Source organism: Acartia tonsa, chromosome 5 (assembly GCF_053477335.1).
Source record: "Acartia tonsa isolate MP-2025a chromosome 5, ASM5347733v1, whole genome shotgun sequence".
Classification (NCBI taxonomy): Eukaryota; Metazoa; Arthropoda; class Copepoda; order Calanoida; family Acartiidae; genus Acartia; species Acartia tonsa.
The window spans coordinates 33,350,219-33,371,914 of record NC_137264.1 but is presented as its reverse complement, the minus strand read 5'-3'; the positions used below and the strand labels follow the sequence as shown (position 1 = coordinate 33,371,914).

The 21,696-nt window shown below is 33.5% G+C and overlaps 2 protein-coding genes across 10 annotated transcripts in view; one reads left to right on the top strand and one right to left on the bottom strand.

Annotated features, from left to right (window-relative positions):
- The first annotated feature begins 1,523 nt into the window (after window positions 1-1,523).
- Window positions 1,524-21,696, top strand: part of Rrp45 (exosome complex component Rrp45) — a 350,250-nt gene continuing 330,077 nt past the window's right edge. For all 9 annotated transcript variants that reach the window (XR_013880064.1, XR_013880065.1, XR_013880062.1 and 6 more), the window contains exon 1: window positions 1,524-1,564. The gene's annotated coding sequence lies outside the window, so the exon portion shown is untranslated. The remainder of the gene's footprint in view (window positions 1,565-21,696) is intronic.
- Window positions 14,432-21,002, bottom strand: LOC145320322 (uncharacterized). The gene is made up of 6 exons (XM_080162731.1): window positions 20,921-21,002; window positions 17,095-17,233; window positions 15,859-15,967; window positions 15,632-15,677; window positions 14,893-14,981; window positions 14,432-14,589 (listed from the first exon to the last, which is right to left on the bottom strand). Exons 1-6 carry the CDS (start codon window positions 20,950-20,952, stop codon window positions 14,492-14,494), a joined length of 513 nt encoding a protein of 170 aa, XP_080018857.1. The 5' UTR covers window positions 20,953-21,002; the 3' UTR covers window positions 14,432-14,491.

The following is a 21,696-nucleotide window of genomic DNA, read 5'->3' as shown; positions in this document are numbered from 1 at the left end:
TGGTGATTATTTCATGATCGTTACCTAAAAATGCTGAAAACTGTAAAGAATATATTAACCATAGGTTGATTCTTAAAAAAAGAATCGTCAAATATGCCATACCACTAAATTATATTTTCATGATTCTTTTTGTACTTTCCCCTACAGTGGTAATCGAGCAAACCTTGAATATTTTCAAAAATTGTAAATAAAAGAGGGTGGATTACTTTTTTCCTTTGCCTATGCCTAACCCCTGCGGTGCTATATTCCTAAAGGGATACCTAGTGCCCACAATTACCTAATCTAACCTAACCTAAAGTACAAACAAACGTAAAGCAGCACTTGATATACGACGTCCCAAAAAGTTTTCTTTTAAAATTTTAAAGAGTTATTAGCGTAAGATATGCTATTATATTAATAAAATTTTGAAGATTTTTAAAAGCGAAGCTTTTCTATAATTAGGGTCGGTCCGTCCGTCCGTCCGTACGTCCGTCCGTCCGACTTACGTCCGTCCGTCCGAGATAGATAGCTTTTATTCGTTAATTTAGGCATGTTAGAATTGTCCTATCGATTTCAAACTTTGCATGATGATTCCTGTAGTAGTTAGGTACGATTTAGAAAGCGTAGCAACTCTATAATCATTACCAGAATGTCCGTACGTCCATTTTAAACATGATGATTTTTTTACTTTTTTAAGAACAAATTTTTATGTTATCTAATCATCCGATTTACCTGATTTTTGGTATATTGATTCCTGGGACATCAAAGTATAATGTTATAAGCGCAGCAACTCTATAATCAAGTCCTAAAAATGTAAGTATGTCCATAAACATTATTCTGTATTAAGCAGTTTTTCAACAATTTTACTTACAACTTTGCTTCGACTCTTGTACATTTATATTCTGATTATTCAGTTCTTACACTATAAGAGTATTAATGTCCGTTTGTCCTACCGTTTCAGTGCTTCGCTTTTATGGATGTTGTCATCCTTGTTTTTATAAAAATATAAGGTTTGACAAAATAATACGTAAATTTGTTGCAAAACTTCTTAAATACAGAATTCTGTTTAAGGACATACTGACATTTTTAATACTTGATTATAGAAATGCTTCGCTCTTAATATTGTACCTTATTGTAATAGGAATCAGTAATCAAAAAATCAGATCAATCGGATGATTTTATCACATAAAAAATTGCTATTAAAAAAGTAAAAAAATCAACATGTTTAAAATGGACGTACGGACATTCTGGTAACGATTATAGAGTTGCTACGCTTTCTAAATCGTACCTAACTACTACAGGAATCACCATGCAAAGTTTGAAATCGATAGGACAATTCTAACATGCCTAAATTAACGAATAAAAGCTAACTATCTCGGACGGACGGACGGACGTACGGACCGACCCTAATTATAGAAAAGCTTCGCTTTTAAAAACGTCGATTTTCTATATTTAAGTTTGTCCAGAACGGATAGCTTTTTTTGTTATTTAGGCATGTTAGAAACTATTGTTTTCAAACTTTGCATGATGTGAATCTTTTATAAACGACCAAGCTAATATTGCTTGATTCACTTCTACAAGAGACTGAAGAGGGTGCAATGTCCACCGAAATATATTTCAATAAATAGCTGGGAAGTATCAAAGACTTTTTCACTCAGTGAATTTACCTTTTATACTTCCCATAAAAATTTACGTCATACTGGCCTACCATTGGTCAAATAAAATGTATACTGGACTGCCATTGGTAATTTAGTCTGTGTATTGATCTATCATTGGTCATTTGTATTGTATGACGTCAATTTTTTATAGGCACCATAAAAAAACTTCGCATGATGTCCATAAAAATCACCCGGTAGGTATTTATTTAAGTAATTTTTGGAAAGATTTTTTTGTTCATACTTCTATGTTGAATGTTTAATGCATTCTTACTCTTTATCTGTCAATGTTTGTTTGTATGACTATCTAACATTATGACGCTTTGCTTTGATGGATGTCGTCATCCTTGTTTTTTTTAAACTGAAATAGCGATTGTTTGATTATATTTTTTAAGAACCCACCTGTAAGGTATTAACAAAATGCTTTTCACTAAAATTGTAACAATGCGACCATTTAACAGTTGCACATCGACTCTATAACTATGTTGATGTTTGGAATGATGATTCCTGATACGGTTAGGTGATACATTAAAGCACTGCACTAAATAATAGGCACAATTCACTATCATGCAAACCTATGACTTGCTGATATAGGTCTTACAATCAAAAGGGTCGTTTGTCTGCAATAGATAAAGTCTTTGGATTACGTTGATATAATTAAATCATCCCTAGATATGTTAATCTTTATATCTAAACAGCGTTGCAATATAATTGTATTGATTTGTTGAAGCTTCAACTAAATGCATGTTGTCATCCTTGTTATGAAAAGATGTTGAGACGTATGTTAATACATTTCAAACTTATTAGCACGAAAACATCATGGGTTACGAAAAACCCAGGAGGGAAGGGCACATTGGACTGTAAATTATACTGGTACCTAAAGTTTTCTAAACGTGCCCTATCATTCGTTTGCATAAATCTCTGGGTACTTTTATTAAATCTCAATGGTCAGTTTAAAATAGCAGTGTCCAAACTTACTAACCAAAAATTCTAATAAACAGATTGGGTAATTTTGGTTATTATCATTGAGGATGCACATCAATTTATTGTTCATTGTTTTATCCCCTAACACCCTACAGCATCATACTTAAGACGTTAAAAATAGCCTGTACTACAATTGCGTTAGGTTGTTCATATTAAAGGTAATTTGAAGGGCTATGATTTTACGCTTAAAATATATCACCATAAACAAAGGCTGTGAATAAAAAAAATGGTTGTCTTACTTTTACCTACGTGGAGATTTTGGTAATTTTGTGTCCGCATAAATTTTGACAAGATCAGTGAACAATACGCTTTTTTATACGCCTAGGGATACTTAATAACAAGGACATAGAATAACATTGGAAAATGAAGCGCAGCAACATTTAAGGGTCCTTTTTAAAGTGGGAAGAATGAACTATAAATATAGAAATTTGGATAATTTTATGAACGAATCAGATATCCAATTATATAAAAATAAACAAGGATGACAACATCCATAAGTAGCGAAGCACAAAAAATCGTAGATGGGAATACGAACAGGTAGATTTAAAAGGTTTTTACTAAAATCAAGAATAGATTTATTGGATAAGATAAATATGAAACCTTGTTTTATTTTGTATAATGACGATGGTCAAAGTAAATTATATTAAAGATGCTCATAACAATGGGAAAAATTATTTTGATACTGATATCCCATAAAAGTTTGAAAATTGGATCAAAATAAACAAAGATCTTGGGAAATATGTAAAACATATAAAAATAGCCAAAAACCTGATAAAAGGCAGTCTGGCCGCCATGGTTGTTTTCTTGAAACGACAAAAAAATCCTTAAAAACTTTAAAAATTTGGAAAATCGGACCATATACACTGAAGATATGGAAAAAAGTGTTAAATATATTTATAAATAGCCTAAAACCTGCCAAAAAGGCAGTCTGGCCGTCATGGTTATTTCCTTTAAAGAAGGGAAATTTAATTTTGATATCTACAACTGAAAAAATTTGAAAATCGGACTATAAACACTGAAGATATGGAGAAAAATGTTAAAAATATAAAAAAACAGCCTAAAACCTGCTGAAAAGGCAGTCTGGCCATCATGGTTGTCTTCTTTAAAAAGACGGGAAATTTAATTTTGATATCTATAACTGAAAAAATTTTGAAAATCGGACCATAAACACTGAAGATATGGAGAAAAATGTGAAAAATATAAAAATAGCCTAAAACCTGCTAAAAAGGCAGTCTGGCCTTCATGATTGTTTCTTTAAATGACAGGAAATTTAATTTTGATATCTGTAACTGAAAAAATTTTGAAAATCGGACCATAAACACTGAAGATATGGAGAGATTGTGAAAAATATAAAAATAGCCTAAAACCTGCTAAAAATCGGTCCAACCGCAAATGATGTTTTATAGTCAATTGTGCTCCTTAATAATGGGAATGTTGTCAAAAAATTTCAGCATTCTATCTTTTATAGGAGCTGAGTAAATCCCATTTCCCCCATAGCGTTACGGACTGACTGACTGACTGACGGACTGACTGACGGACTGACTGACGGACAAAGTGAATTATAGAGTAGCTTCGCTACTAAAAAAATCAAGCTAATATAAAAAATTCTGACATGCTTAAATTCACTGCCTTTATTCACTATCCGTTATGACAAAAATACAAAAAAAAACATGAGCAAAAAAAGGAAAAAGGTTGTATCAAATATGTATCTTGAACTTATGTTTTTTATTTTTTTTTAATAATAATTATCCAAATTAAAGACAAAAACCAAAGCATTGTAAGTAATAGTATGCCCAAGAAGGAGCAGGCTTCAAATATATTTTCGGTCTTTACACTCACTATTCTCTCCCTATAATATTAGCTCCGATGGGTCTTTCAGCTTGGGGAGTTGGAGGGACTTAAGTCCACTTTCAATTTTATTTTTATAACGAAAATGTAAATAAGGGGGGGGGGGGATGGAAATTGAAGGGCGATTTCTATTGGGAGGGGGGATGTGCCCTCCTCCTAAAAAGTTGAATTATCCCAGGACCAATAAGAAGCTTTATTTTTATTAAGAGATATGTATATCATAAAGCAGTAAGACTGACAGACTGAAAGATTGACAAACAGACTGACGAAAAGACGTATCTACAACATAAAGTTTTACGGACAGACATATAGGTGAACAGACAGATAGATGGACAGAAGGACATTGAATAGATTGATAAACTGACCGAAGGACAGACGGTCAGTCAAATAGAAGGGGCTATAAAATTTACATCCCATCCCTTGCTGCCAACACTGTAGGTATGGAAAATACAACTTGAGAAGCGCAGCTACTTGTTTTTGCCCACCTATCATACACGGAATCTTCCAATGAGATAATAAATTTCATTTGAAAATGACCTGCTGCTGGGTGCTGTCTTTCTTTTTGGGGTAAATAGTTTTTTAAAACATTATAATTTTGTCATAGATAATTGCCCCCTCAAAAAAAATAATAGTGAAACTCCTGATTTTTATCAGATACGCGGGTGTTTTTTTTTAAATTGTCAAACTTAAAGATGAAATTATTATAAGGTTTAAAAACTATTTTAGGATTGCAGTTAAACCAAAATCTTTGAGTTCTTTCTGTATTACATACATGCAATATAATCATGGATATAAGGTAGGCAAAGACTTTTTTATTTTGAAAGTGGGAAATACCCCTCAACCCTCCTCCATCCCTTGGATGTTCCTGGCGAAAGAACAAACGCACTTTCATTAACCCTTACAGATCGGGCCCCCATTCCCACCTTAATAGATCGGGGGGGGGGGGTCATATTGACCCCCCCCTCTATCTCGGCTCCTGTTACAGATAAAGACGTAAAATTTTTTTCTGGTGGTTCATGTGTATTTTTAGAGAAAATTACTTTTTCTAGTCATAGCGGCCAGACCGCTCCTTAGCCGCTTTTTAGCGGCCAGCCGCTAAATATTAAAACAGCTGTAGAGCGGCCAATTTTGCAGCTAGGATGACCAAATTTTAAGACGAACTTTTATTTTTCATAACAAAAAAATTACTCTTTCTGATCATCGCCGAAAAACGGCAAATAACGGAAACCGCCATTTTCGGCGGTTACGGCGGTAAAACGGCGGTTGGCGGCGCCAATTATCATTTTATCTGTTTATTGTTGCTCAAGGATTTACCAAAAAAAATTTTAGGTTTCTAGCTGTAATAGAAGCCACGATATTCATGATATATGTCTGTAGTAAAAGCCGGACAAAAATCGGTCATAAAGTCGGTCAGGGAGCGGTAAAACGGTCATAACACCACTTTTCTCAGAAGGTCATTGATATCTAAGTATTCACCAAAAAAAAATTAGGTTTCTACCTTATACACAAAGGTCATGTTGTAGAAATTAAGATTTATTTAGAAATTTTTTCTAAATTTGGTGCCACCTAACCGACTTTGACCGGACGCCACGACCGACACAGACCAGATATCCTTATAAGATCAACTCTTGCCGACGTATAATTACTAAACTTAAAAAGTCATGAAGTCACAACTCTCTATCTTACCTACAAAAAAAATGACATTGAAAAAACTAGAGGGGGGGGGTCAATATGACCCCCCCCCCCCCGATCTGTAAGGGTTAATATTTGAATGTTTTCTAATGAAATAAATTTGAATAATTGGATTGGTTATTTTTCGTTTCTTTTTTTACACTAGGTCATGTTAGGTTTGGTTATATTTGGTACTGGGTGGCCCTGAAGGGTTAGGGTACCGCTGGTTAGGGACCCCACCAGGGGTTATGAATAAGAAAAAAATACCAATTTCTAACTTTTAATTTATCAATGGCTTATCCCTCTCTGAATGTAATATTATCCAATACATACAGACAAACCTTAATGACATAATAACTTCGCTTGAAAAAATGCTAATTTTCAAATCAACCGACTTCTAGAAAAAATGGAAGATAGGCACAGTGAGCTAATTCGCCAGTTCATACCAGGAGTAAAATACCTAGCTCGAAAACAAACTCCTAACCCCCATTTTAACAAAAAGTTCAAAACAGGGGAATAGTTTGTGTCTTTACCCTTTTCTCCTGTTAGGCTACCTTGGACTTATATAATAAAATAACTTTTTTTTCATAAGGGGGTTTGGTTTCTTTGCATGACAAGGCCGGCAATATGAAGGAAACCTTTATATATCAGTAAAATTATTTTTTAATCCATCAAATGTAAAGCAAACATTATAAAGCTAAATCCTATCAAATTTCCTGGGCTATGTAGACATAACCTTACATATATAAACAATAATATGTAAGACAAAAGAAAACCGAAACTCTTAGTATAGCCTGTAAATTAGGATTTGATCCATAGAGTCAACATGAAAAAATTGATAAAACATGTCAACATGACGATAACAGTTTCCAGATTCAACAGATTATATAATTGAGGCAAAACTGAAATATCATTATTGTTAATCCTACTTGATCTTAATCCTGTTACTTTTATATAAACCTCAAAGTATGTATTTTCACTAATAAATCTTATAAATGTTTATGGAAAACCACCATAAAGGATTATTACAGATAATAAAACAAGGACATTTAAGACCATTAGTAGCGCAGATTTGTAATTTTATATTTTTTCTGGAAAAAACTGCAGAACTCAATATTGTTTTGTGTATAACTTATCTATAACTAAACTAACAGGGTGTCTACTCTACTGTCTGTTGTATCTTGTAAAATGCTGGACAAATCATTTAAGAATTTTAGAGAAGTTTTACCTTGGTGCAGGGAAGATTTAAGGATATTATTGTACAACCCCATTTTAAAATATATTTTTTTTTTTAAATGAAGCTGTAGAACCAATCAACCAGTTCAAGCGCGGAATCTAGTAATGTAAAAAAGAAAAATTTGCATGCAGGAACTAGAGGAAGCCACTTAGAACCAGGTATAAGGTATAACCAACAAGTGAAATAAATCTTAAATAATATTTGGGGGACAAATGTAGAGGTCATTAATTTTACTATATGTTGCCCCCCAACAACAGCTGACAACCACATATAGGTTTTGTGATTTTTTCCGAATTAATTTGATTATTGATATAAGCTGACTATAACCTAAAATGTCCTTAATACAGATGTAGATAAAGAGAGATTGCACTTGTCTGCAATGTATGAAAACAACATACTTTTATTAAGAAAAGTACACATAAATTGACACCCTTGTTATAGAGAAGCTGCATTACTCTAAAAGGATCAATTTTACATATTAGTATATTATCTCAAGAGGGAAATTATAAGCTGGATTAACTTTGACATAGATACTATTGCCAGCCAAAATATTATGCTAGAACATCAGTTAAATTGACACAAACATTGATAACTAATTAACACGGACAGTTATATTAATAATTTTAGCAGTGCAGCTATAACAAACAAAAAACAAAATAATATACTTTTAAAACCCATAAAAGCAATTGGCGTTTTTAAAATTTTATGATGAATAATTGTAGCTGTAACCAAAAATTGAATTTGTAAGACAATCTTTTATTTTCCCCCCAAATATCATTTAGATGTTGGATGTTTTTAACTATTTAATAAATTTAATATTGGAATTGAATTTTTTAAATCACTTAAAAATATAGAGTTCTACTAATTTTTTAACAGAAAAATAAACCCTAGCTATAGAGTAGCTGTACTACTAAAATTCTTGACTAAGTTGCTTTATGTAGATTAAATGAATAAATTAAAGAGTAAATAACAAAAGAATATTTACTAAATTTTTAAGGATTAAAAGAGACCTGCCAAATATCTGCAAATCCAAAAACGTAGAAACTTTTCAAAACGGCACAAATAATTTCTTTAAAGATTTTTTCGCACTTGTTTACGTTTTTGCTCTTTGTTATGCAGTTATTTTCTGCCAGTTGCTGGCGAAAACGTTTTCATATGTTGTGTGTGTGTGTGTGTGTGTGTATACTTGCCTTTTGCAACATTGAGTTGCTCAACCAATTTACCTGTCAAACCGATTCTGTATATTTTTATACATTTAATTAAAAGGAGAAATTTAAAATTACCCTCAACATAATGGATTAAATAGAATTTCAGGCATTTTGAAATAAAATGTTAATTTATTCGCTTTATAAACGGTTTAAGTTGCAAAATTTTTTTTTTTAGGATCGATCTTATACAATATATTAAATTGATGAAAAAAATATTTCAATATCATCAATTTTGGATACATGTAAAGTAGTCGGATTTTTGGTTGTTTGTCCGTTAAAGCTCCGGAAAATAAAGCTTTGAATGTATGACTTCCACTTTTTTATACCCTAAGGTTTCACACCCCCTGGTGCACGCCACTGAATTAAAAATTAGCTCTATGAAAGGAAGGTTTAGAAATAACTACCTGCGTATTTTTTTTTTTGGGGGGGGGGGGAGGGATGAAATACCCTCACCCTTGCAAAAAATAAACTGAAAACCTGAATATGAACAGTACCAAGTGGAAGAAAATTTGGTCCATTGCATTGGTTGTTGTAAACAAATACAAACATTTATCTCATTTAGTTTACTGAATCAACACTAAACAAAGACCTTTTTAAGCTTCAATGCAATTTTGTCATGCATAATTTTTTTGGGATAAGGCAATAAAAAACAAATTGATGTAAAATCCCAATGATGAAAAATATAATTATCTATAGAATAAAACCATCGATTGATTAATTATTTTGAGAAAAAAATATGCAACAGTTAATAATAGTTCCCCGTTATAATAAATTAATAAAACTTTGTAATTAATAGCCCAATGTACCCCCCCCCCCCCCCACTTCCCTGATACACTTTGCACTTACAAGGTTGCGTGATTATTTTCTATGATAAGAATGAGATAATGCAAATTGGATGTTTGTAGGGATCTTACGGGATAAGACAATGAACTGCAAATACGACTGTTGCCGAAAGATTTATAATTGCATTATGTTATTCTAAATAACCTTTGGTATTTTTAATTTGGGCTTTGCAACTTATCCACCGATATTTTAATCTACACAGGCCAGGGGTTAGTTTTGTTTGTCATAAATAGGGCAGTTAATCACTTTACATTGTCTTATCTCTTAAAATCCCTGAATGTTTGTGTGTGTGACTGTATATGTGTGTGTGTGTGACTATATGTGTGTGTGTGTGTCTACAACCCTTTTTTTCGCTAATTGGAAAGTGTATAGTATAGAGTGTCGTTTCTATTAAAACCAGGGCTCGTCATTCGCAGTTACACAGGAAGTACGGCCAGGATGCGACCTTTTTACTTACTTGTACTGCTAATTTTTTGGGGGTATAGGTAACTTTTACGACTGGCAAAATTGTTTAGAACTGGGAATATGACAAAATTATACGACACAGTTTTGTTTTCAAATTCACAGCCTAATTGAGCTTCATGAGTGTTAAAATGACAATGAAACTGTCTATATTATAATGACTAAAGATTTATAGTAAATTATACCTCATAATAAAATTTTTGAAAACATATTCAATGTTTGTCAAAAACGCAGTAATTTTATTTTTGGTAGTCGTACAAAATGGCAGCACCTTATTTAAAAAAAAGTCGCTGCTAGTTTGGTGGCTGCGGCAGCAATTAGTCTATTTTATGACGGTTGCAGCTAGATTATGATTGAGCAAAGGGCTGGTTTCGCGGTTTGTTTATAATTGCAGTCGCGGCTGCCGAGCCTTCAAATAAAACCAGCATTCAAATAAGTTTTACAACCCCTACATTTGCTTCTGGTTATAACCATTTGGAGAGAGAAGATCGAGAGAGAGTAAACTAGGACAATTAGGTCTGTAAGTAGCGCAGCACCAACAATTAATAAGGCATTATCCCTTAAAATGCGTTGTTGAGCACAAACAACCAACCACCCCTTATTTAAAAAAAATGATATGCTTTATTTTGTTTGCTATTTATTGCAAGTATAAACTCCGCAGTGTTAAGGCTAGAAAGAACTACTTCACATTATTTTATATTTATTTCAAAATAAGGGGGGATATATGTGCACAACGGGCATTTTGTGGAAAAGTACCAACAATACATAAAAATATTATTTGGTTGGAATACAAAAATGTAAATTATTTTATGATTTAATGTTTTAAAATTCTAGTATAAAAAATCTTATGTTTGAGATTCAATAGTATAGACTTGCGAACATACACTTTTTATAGTGTAGATGCGCTACTGTACTAAAATTAGAGAGAGAGAGAGAAATGCATTAACTTTTGTTTTAATCTGTTTGTCTCAAGAGAAAGAGAAAGACAATGAAATAGAGAGACTCTTGTCAGAGAGGAAGGGAACATTAGGCTGTAAGTTATATTGGACACGGTCTCTCATTTGTTGCCTTAGAAACTTTTGGGAACTTTTTTTAAAACTTGGTTGAACAATCAGTGTTCATATCTTTATTCTACAGAATGGACAATTTTGTTTATTATCATCGGGGATGTGAAACAATTTATTGTCAATTGTTGTTTCCATTAAGATACCTGAATACTTATACAGATACATTGTATAGAAATAGCAGGGAATGAGGATTTTCATAGATTTTTAAAACTAAAGTCCATTTTATAAGATATATAAATGTGTACTGTAAGATCACTTAAACAACCGATTCAGTTTTTTTTCTTAGGTTATTGGGATAACCCTTTCTTATCCCCTAGAGACTAGAAATGATGCAAATTAAGAACATGTAGTTTTTCTCTATTGGTCCTTCTAAAAATCCCTGAAAATGAGAAAGAGAGAGATATAGAGGGAGAGAAAGAGAGGGCTCGTTAAAATCCATTGCTAAAGCTAGATTTAGCTCTCTCTCTCTCTCTCTCTCTCTCTCTCTCTCTCTCTCTCTCTCTCTCTCTCTCTCTCTCTCTCTCTCTCTCTCTCTCTCTCTCTCTCTCTCTCTCTCTCTCTCTCTCTCTCTCTCTCTCTCTCTCTCTCTCTCTTCTATCTTTAGTGCAGAAGGTTCTGAAGTAATCTAGGAATCGGCCCAAAAAGAAAAATTATAGATGACAGTTGACTATGTTATTTACTAAGTATATTTGCGATAACTTTTATTTTATGAAATCTTCCAATTTATAACATGTACAAAATGGCCTGCTTAATTGCTTCAAGATCCATGTCAGATCTATATAGGAAATAAATGTCTATAAACGAGCTCAAGTTTTCCAAGGAATATTTGTTGAAAACTCATAGTGCTCCAATAATCCATAATAAACTCTCATTGCCCAGAACGATAAGACCCATTATCTTACTTTATTAAAAATAAATTCCTTTTTTTAATTTCATGTTGCTATTTACCTATATCAATGTATTTAATTTCTAATCATAAAAAAAGAAAATTTAGATTTATAATATAATAAATTTAAGAAAACTCTATTTTAAAAGAATTCGATTGTGGCGACACTTTGTGTGTTCAAATATTAAACTAAAATTGTAATCATCATCATTAACCCTTTGGTGATGGTAATGTAAAGAAAAAAATATAATTTAAAAAATCTTTTTAAAATCATTTAGATTATTAAATATTTACTTTCTTTTAGATAGTAATGCCGGGTGAGGAAAATAGATTTATTGAGAAATAGATATGCATATAGAAAACTAGCCAATAGGGAGATAATTATATCGAGCCAACTCTAGTTATCCATAACAAGATCTTTCAGAATCAATTAACTAATCTAAGATTTGTAATCTAGAAGTTGGGTAAAAGTTATTTGAAGTTGTTATTTGAATTAATGTCTAAACAGTTAGGTAAACAAAACTTAAGTTTGTTTTTGTAGTCAACCCAAAAAAATACTCGCTTGTTAAGTCCCTCATGCATGCCTCATGAATTGTTATAGCATAGTTCCTGGCTGTAATAAGATGTCCCCCTGAGGTTCCACCAATGAAGTTTAAACTCCAGAATCAGCAATGATACTGTATAAAGTTTTCCTTGTAATATTGACAAGTTATCTTGCTCAATATTGGTTCCTTGCTGACTTGATGTCTAAATAGTTTCTGTGTTATTGTTTGTTCCTGCTCATCATCATTGGAAACAGTTAGTTCAGTATTGTGGCTGCTTTTAAAGGTTTTGATGGGTTGTGGTTGCAGTTGAAATGATGGTGGTTGTGTGAAATTTTTGCCAGTGTCAGACACAAACTGCACCAGATTCTTGTTTACTCTGGCCTTTAAGGTATTCAGGTAAACATTGTAACCTGAAAGTATTGGGACAGGGTGGTTTTAGCTGTTCTGGGTAATGAGTTTGGATCTACTGCAGTTCATGGTAAAATATTGCTGGTAACGAATGCTTCCTGGTTCATGATGTGACAGTAGATGGCTGTTCTCAGAGCAGCTTTTCCATCAAACAATAGTCTGTCCCAGCTGGCATTACTAAATATGGAACTGCAGTAGAATATCAGGGACTGGCAAATTGCTTTTTATGTATTTACTATGACTTACTTTTCTTTCCCTCTGGTGGAGAGAGATTAAAACATTTTGTTTTTGGGGTTTAGTTTGTTTCTAGGCTCCTTAACAAGATGGTCGATATAGAAAAGATTGTCACATGTAACACCTAAGAACTTAGGATGTCTGACTTATGGTACTGTTTCAAAAATGACTACAGTGCCTGCTTCATTCGAAAAGGTGGTAAAGACTATTGTAGATGATTTGGCTGGAGAAATGAATGGGTTCTGACTTTTTAACCAATCATTAAGAACTGCTAAGTAAGCTTTTATGTCGTTGACACAAATATAAATAAGGGGACTTATGCCGTTGGAGTTGTCAGCAGAGGAAATTAGATGTAATTAGAGTGAGGTGTTGGCATTTATGAAATTTACAGTTCGAATAGTATATGGTATAGGACGCCCATTTGTAGGTCAGCATGTTTGGCAGATTTGTATACATATCTAGATCCTCTGATAACAACAAATTGTTGTCTACCTCTAAGGTATTCACATAAAAACGTTACTTGTACTCATTCAAGTCTAGTGCATTAATATTATGCAATAGAACCTTATTGTTTATAGTGTCAAAAGCCTTTGTAAGATAAATGGCAACTGGCACTGCTCTGATAACTGGTTTCTTATTGTTTAGGCTGTTGTTGATTAAGGTTTTAATACTTTGTAAGGCAGTGGTGGTAAACCTGCCTGTGTAAAAGCCATAATGTTGGTCTGCAAGTTTAACAGCATCATTCAGGTAGGGACGAATCATGCAGGCAGGATAAAGAAGTGAGACAGGGTAGTAGCTGGAACCCTAATTATCAAGTTTCCCTGGTTTCAGTAATGAAATAATTTTACCAGTCCTCCATATGCTTGGTGTCTAGAAGTGATTTTCTTGTCAATAATACAATGAAAACATTGTACAAAATCATTGCTGATTTTGATTTGTTTAAACTTTTTTGGTGGAACCTAAGAGGAACCTTGTATCACATCCAGGATCTATGTTTTACCTAGAAATCTTAGAATAGTCTATTGAGGTTATTGATCTTGTTATAGCTGTCATCAATTATACTTTTTTGCATGAATTTAGAATAACTAAGCTGGAAATGTGAGAATATTGTAAATTTTTGGGAAAAAACTATGAAAATATGGGTAAAAAGTAATTTTCAAAAAAATCCACAAAAATGATCAGCTGTGATTTAATGAAAGTTATGTGCTGAACCGCCATACACACCCGGTCATAGAAATATAGGTCTTGTCATACGTAACTCAAAATAAACCTGTTTCCTATCCAGGACACCGGTGTTTATAGTCTGTGGTTGCAACGGACTTGGCAACAATTGGCAGGAATACCTACATTTTATTCTAAAACAAAGACAATTAGTTATTTTTTTGAGTTCTAGCGTTGATAAGTCAGACAATCAGACTGACATACCAAGTAGTGTAGCTGCGCTAAAAAAAAAAGTATGTTTGTCTACCTGTACGCTTGTGGAGGTACTAGGTCAGGAAGGCTGGATACAGATTCTTTAACCTCATGGTCGTGGATATCAGCTTGCACATTCATTATGCTTCCTAAATAATTTTTATTAGCAAAACTACTCTATAATTTTCTTTGTCTGTCCGTCAAACTGTGCGACACACTACATGGACAATGTAATTGTCTCGGCTACCAATTTAGGTATTTTTGAAGACTTACAAAAGAGCATCCAGTTAACAATTCAATAGGTCGTCCGTCAGTGTATCGGTCAATCTAATCTTGTAATTTATTTACAGTCCTATGTCCCCTCCTTCCCTGAGAAATAAAATACCGAGAGTTACGAACTGACAAATAAAGTAATTGTGAGTAGTTGCTGCCAAAACTAACTTTTTTTTTACCTGAGCTTACTTTTCTGTTGTTCGTACTTTCCAGCTGATTGTTCTCTAGCATTGTTAGCAAAGATTGCTCTGGGATCGAGTCTCCGCCCCTATTAAACAAGGATATATACATACAAAAATCATGGAATTGACAAACGAAGCAAAGTGAATTATATAGCAGATTTTCAGTTGTCATAACAAAGAAAAGAAAGTGAGAAGTGAATACCTATGCAAAACCTCAAACAAAAATCTCAAAACATTTTGTCTTTAAAAGCAATACAAATAGTCAGACAAAAACAATCTATAGTATAGATGCGCATAAATTTCTTAATTCAAAATTATTTGACAAAACATTGAATAATAAAAAAGTGCCTAAATGAATTTATATGTCAAAGACTTGAATCAATGAATTAGCTGATTTAGTATATTTTACTGTATTTTTGAACAAAGGAAAGCATTTGACATGTTTTGTGCAAATACATGTTTCAGGGATGTTGGGGGATAATAAAGAATAAATTAATATACATCCCCAAGCAACAAAATTAACCTTTCTGAAGATTAAATTACATTTACTGTTGAAAAGTTTGAAGACCACTAGTTTGAAACCACCCAATCAAAATACAATAAAAGAACCCAATGTTTTATGTCAACAAACAAGATTACGCGATTATCAAACTTTTGGCACGACTGTAATTTACAGTTCAATGTCCAATCCCTCCCTAAAATACTTATCATAACCTAAGATAAGATAAAATCTTACTTGTTTGGCGATCTTGAAGTTGGAAGTTGAAGAGTGGAAGCAATGTCTAAATATTTATTCAATCATCTTTAAAATTCCAAATTAGGATGACAAATATTAAAAAGAAAATTAAGATTTGCTACTAAAAAGTAATTTTAGATTTTTTGCTGTTTGAACCTTGCTCTAGTTCCTAAAATAAGTTCCTCTCGTTATTTTTTCCCAAAAACTAATTGTGATTGATTTATTGCCTAAAGCTTCAACGGCCGGAAGACCAATGTCGGCTTCTTCCTCTGGCTGGGAAGAATTTGGACCGCGGCATTCTATCACCATGTTGGACCCACAGTTTATACAACAAACCTATAAATGAAGTGTTTATTAGAACATTTCTAGGGGCAGGAAAAAGTTTTTTATTGACTGGAGAATAATATAAGTGCTAGATACAGGGAACTAAAGGGAAAAAACAATTGAATATTACATACATCCCCAATGATGATAAAGAAAAGTATGAAATTATCATCTAAAAAAATTGGACCCATCTAATCAAAATTATAACAAGGATGACAACATCCATAAGTAGCGAAGCACAAAAAATCGTGGATGGAAATACGTAAAAGTAGATTTAAAGTGTATTTATCCCAAAAAAGTTTGAAAATTGGACCAAAAACACCAAATATATGGGGAAATATTTAAAACATATGAAAATAGCCAAAAACCTGATAAAAGGCAGTCTGACCGCCATGGTTGTTTTCTTTAAACGACGGGAAATTTAATTTTGATATCTATAACTGAAAAAATTTTGAAAATCGGACCATAAACACTGAAGATATGGAGAATAATGTGATAAATACAAAAATAGCCTAAAACCTGCAAAAAGGCAGTCTGGCCGTCATGGATGTTTTCTTTAAACGACGGGAAATTTAATTCTCATATCTATAACTGAAAAAATTTTGAAAATTGGACCATAAACACTGAAGATATGGTGGAAATGTGAAAAATACAAAAATAGCCTAAAACCTGCAAAATAGCAGTGTGGCCGTCATGGTTGTTTTCTGTAAACGACAGGAAATTTAATTTTGATATCAATAACTGAAAAAATTTTGAAAATCGGACCATAAACACTGAAGATATGGAGAATAATGTGAAACATACAAAAATAGCCTAAAACCTGCTAAAAAAGGGGTCCGACCGCCCTTGATGTTTTATAGTTAATCGTGCTCCTTAATAATGGGAATGCTGTTAAAAAATTTCAGCTGTCTATCTTTAATAGGAGCCGAGAAAATCACGTTTCCCCTATTCTGTCTTACACGGACAGACGGACGGACAGACGGACGGACATTTCGAATTATAGAGTAGCTTCGCTACTAAAAAGGTATCAAAAGTTTTTGGGTCAACAAATAAGGTAACGTGGTTTAAAAACTTTTGGCACCAGTTCAATTTACAATTTAATGTCCCCTCCCTCCCTGACTAAACATAAAGTTTCTTACCTCTAAAGTCTTCTTTCTAGATCTATTTTGTAAATTATCCTGACTAAACTTGCTTTGACACTTGATGCACTGTAGGAAGGTTAATCCCTGGTTTCCCCTGGCTATTTGTTCAAGTTGACCGGCCGTTACAGCTATAAATCTAAACAAAGATCATGTTACGATGTTACGATGTTAGGATGTTACAGACTTTATATAAAATTTGACATCGCTAATCATTAATAATGTTCATGTTTAGTCATCAACAGTCATCAAATGATCAAATCAAAGTACAAAGCACAAAGAGCTGCTTCCTACATAAGTCATAAAAGCCGCATTCAGTCAATCGCAATTCATCATCATCACACGCATCTCTCTTTTTGACTGTGAAGGCCAGAGAATACGGACACCTTGTTCCTCCATGAATTCCTGCTGTCTTTGGCAAGTTTCTCAGCTTCTCCCCATGTTAATTCCAAATTAAAGAGGTCCTTTTCAGTGCTCCGCCTCCAGGTCATTTTTGGTTGTCCCCGAATACGTTTACCAGTGGTGGGGTTCCATTTTAAGCACTTTTTTGGAAACCTATTTTGTTCCATTCTGAGCACATGTCCTAGCCACCTTAGTCTTTTATATTTCACTTCTGCTTCAATACTATTGCACTTGGTCTTAGCATCAGCTCAAGGTTTGATATTTTGTTTGGCCAGAATATTTTGCAAATTCTTCTTAGGCAGCTATTGTGAAATGCATTAAGTTGATTTGTTTCAGTTTTCACAGTTCTCCAGCATTCCGCTCCATAGAGAAGAACTGATTTCACATTACTGTTGTAAAGTCTGATTTTTGTTTTCAGAGCAAGTTTCTTTGAATTCCAAACGTTGTGTAGACTGTTGAAAGCAACCCTAGCCTTATCAATCCTGGTTTTAATATCAGCTTTTTAGCCATTTTCACTGCTGATAACACTCCCCAGATAGGTGAATTTGTTGCTTTGTTTCAATTGTTCACCATTTATTGTTATAGTTTGATCAGGGTTTGTAGGTATATTCATAATTTCAGTCTTCTTGACATTAACAAAGAGCCCGATTTGTCCTGCATATTTGATAGTCTATCTGTCTTAGCTTGTAGATGTTTAATTGTTTCTGAAATCAGTGCCAGGTCATCAGCAAAGTCCAGATCTTCTAGGTGTCCTAGTATGCCCAGCTAGAGACCACGTTTTTTGTCCTCTGTGGTTTTCTTCATTACCCAGTCAATGACCAATATAAATAGAATAGGTGATAAAATGCATCCTTGTCTAACTCCAGTGCTTATTTTAAAGAAATCAGATGTCTTATTGTTTCTAACTGAAACACAGGCTTGGAAGTTGTCATAAAATTTAGTTATCATAATTATCATCTTTTCTGGTATACCATAACTTCTTAGTATTTTCCAGAGTGTTTGTCTGTGTATGGAGTCAAAGGCCTTAGAGAAATCAACAAAATTTACGTGAAGTGGCTTGTTAAATTCAACACATTGTTCAATAACTGTCCTAAGGGTGAAAATTTGGTCAACACAGCCCCTTCCAGCACGGAATCCAGCTTGTTCTTCTCTCAGTTTATTGTCAATTTTCTCATCAATTCTGTTTAAAATAACTTTACATAGGACCTTGCTTGGGATAGAAAGCAGCATAATTCCTCTCCAATTATCACAATTGTACAAATCTCCCTTCTTAGGTAGTTTTATGATTATACCTTTAGACCAGTCCGTTGGTATCTTTTCTTGCCTCCAAATTTTATCAAAAAGATCAGTTTAGAGTCCTAGCAGAAAGATCTATGTCTGCCTTAAGCATTTCGGCAGTTATCAAGTCAGGTCCTGGTGCTTTGTCATTCTTTAGGCTATGTATAGCAGCTTTAACTTCTTGAATAGTTGGTGGTCTTATATCTATGTCTATTTCATGTCCTGGTTCTGGTTCAGCAGTAATTTCTGGTTCAGGTCTGTTCAACACTTCTTCAAAATGTGATTTCCACCTTTCAGCAATTTCTTTTTCTGTAGTGAGTAATTTACCATCTTTAGCCTTGATAGTTTCACCACTCTTTTTGCTATATTTGCCACTTAATTGCTTAGTTATGTTGTATACTGTTTTCATGTTACCAAAGCCAGCTGCTCTCTGGGCCTTTTCAGCCAGATTGTCAATGTAATCTCTCTTGTCTTTCCTTGTGCACTTTTTGACTTCTTTGTCTTTAGCAGTATATTCAGCTTTTAAATTGCTCATGTCAGCCAAATGTTGAGCATTATGGATTTTGTTTTTGAGCTTCTTTCTCTTTTCTATTTTGATCCATGTTTCTTCAGAGATCCAGTCCTTTTTATCTGGTTTCTTGTGTCCTAGGATTTCCTTAGCAGTAGATTGAAAGTTTTCTTTAATTGAAGTCCATGTGATCTCAGTCTTGTCATTTAGGTCCTCTAAGACTTGAAATCTATTTCTGAGTTTTAAGACAAATTCATTCTTTATCACAGGGTCCTTTAATCTTGAAGAATCATATTGTCTACCAATCTCACTCTTTTTATCATGGCCAGTACGCTTCAGCTTTAATTTAATCTTACTGACAACTAGTTCATGGTCACTAAAAATGTCGGCTCCTCTATAGCTCCTACAGTCTTGCATTGACTTGACCCATTTTCTATTGATCATAATGTGGTCAATCATGTTTCTTGTTTGTCCATCAGGTGTTGTCCAGGTATATTTGTGTATGTTTTTGTGTTGGAATAATGTACCTCCTACAACCATATCATTATTTAAACAGAATTCAAGTAAAAGTTCTCCATTTTCATTTCTTGTACCTATGCCAAAGTGTCCCATTGCATTCTCCACTCCAGTCCTGTCAGTTCCTACTTTAGCATTCATATCTCCAAGAACTAGGCACATGTCATGTTTGGGTACTGAGTTTCTGATTGATTGCAGTTGATCATAAAACTCTTGTTTTACTTCTTCATCTTTGTCATTTGTTGGGGCATAGCATTGGATAATGGTCAACTTGCAGTGCCTTGATTGGAATCTAGCCTTAATTATTCTGTCTGATATAGGTTTCCAGTCTATTAGTGAATTGACATGTCGTTTTTGAATAATTATAGCAACACCATACATATGTTGGCTTTCATGGCCAGAATAAAGTATTAGGTGGCCATCTTTGGTTGTAGTTTGTCCTTGTCCTGTCCATCTACATTCTGCAATCCCAAGTATTCCAATATTGTAACTTGTCATTTCTTTAACTACTTGGGCTGTTTTAGTTGACTCATACATTGTTCTAACATTCCAGGTTCCTATCTTACAGCTTTGCTTAGAACTTATTGGTCCTGTCATCAAGTTGATAGCTTCCTTTCGGATTTCACCATCATCTTTCATATTCTCAGTAAACTGAGCATCAGTTCCAACGGTTCTTGTTTCATACACACCTCTGGCTGTGTGAAAGCCATTAGTGTTTGAGGTTCTGTGGGTGTTTTCTTGAACTTTTTGGTTTTATAGGTAGGATAGTTAGTCCTACGCAAACCTTCCATATCCCTGGAAGGATGGGTGACTGGTAAGGGGAGGGACGTCAATATCCCCCAATACTTCAAGAAGTACCTCCTGCCCCGTCAATCGCAATTACCCAACTAATATTATTTTAGCATTTTACTAAAAATTAGCAGCTGATAGCTAAAAACTTATCAAAACTGTCTACATTTTTGAACAAGCTAAAGCCGCCAGTTTAAAATCCAGAAAAGCCCCTTCCTTGAAGATGTTTTTTAAAATTCAAGTTGTCTTATCCAAAATTGCTTTACCTCCTGAGGCTGGCTAGATAAACTAGCCCTAAATGATATTAAGTTTGATATTAAATTTTCTAATTACTTGGAATAGCATTGTTCAGTAAGTATATACATTCTTTCTCTCCTTCCTCTTTTGACTGTGTTGAATAGTAGATGTAACCATACCAAGCGTTTTTAGCGCATTTGAATACATACGGTGCATTTTTGGGCCTTGACAGATACTTATTTAAAAGTAACTTGATGTGACAACCAAAAGAGCTGATTTAAAGGTATTTTTACAATTTTCAAAGATTTTTTGGGGGTAAATTGTTTAGAGGATTTTGTCCTACATTGCTATTCCTGGGTACGCTTGCTGTGTTTAGTAATTTGATAACAATTAAAGCAAAAGAATGGTCATTTAAGACAAGCAAAAGGGCTGATTTTAAAGGTAAATTTACAATTTTAATGATTTTTTGGGGGTAAATTTTTTGAGGGATTTTGTCCTACATTGCTATTCCTCGGTATGCTGGCTGTGTTTAGTTGAATTCCATCCTGAATTCTCAACATTCTCAAGCACAAAATATAAACTATACAAGGAATGCGAGGCATCCAGGTCCTACTTTATATATTCTCTACAAATATACAGGGGATAATATACTCTTTGATATATCATTACACAAAAAAAATATGAATTAATAACATATTAACCCACTCATAAAAAAAGCTTTTAAAGGTATTGCAAAAATAAATTTAATTTGTAATTGTTTATTTTATGAGTAAATGTGGCTACTAAAAATAAAAGTTACGGTGTTTTAAAAATGTTTATGTGTCTATAAAACTGTCTCTTTTCATAAACAAACATCAAAACTATAAAATGTT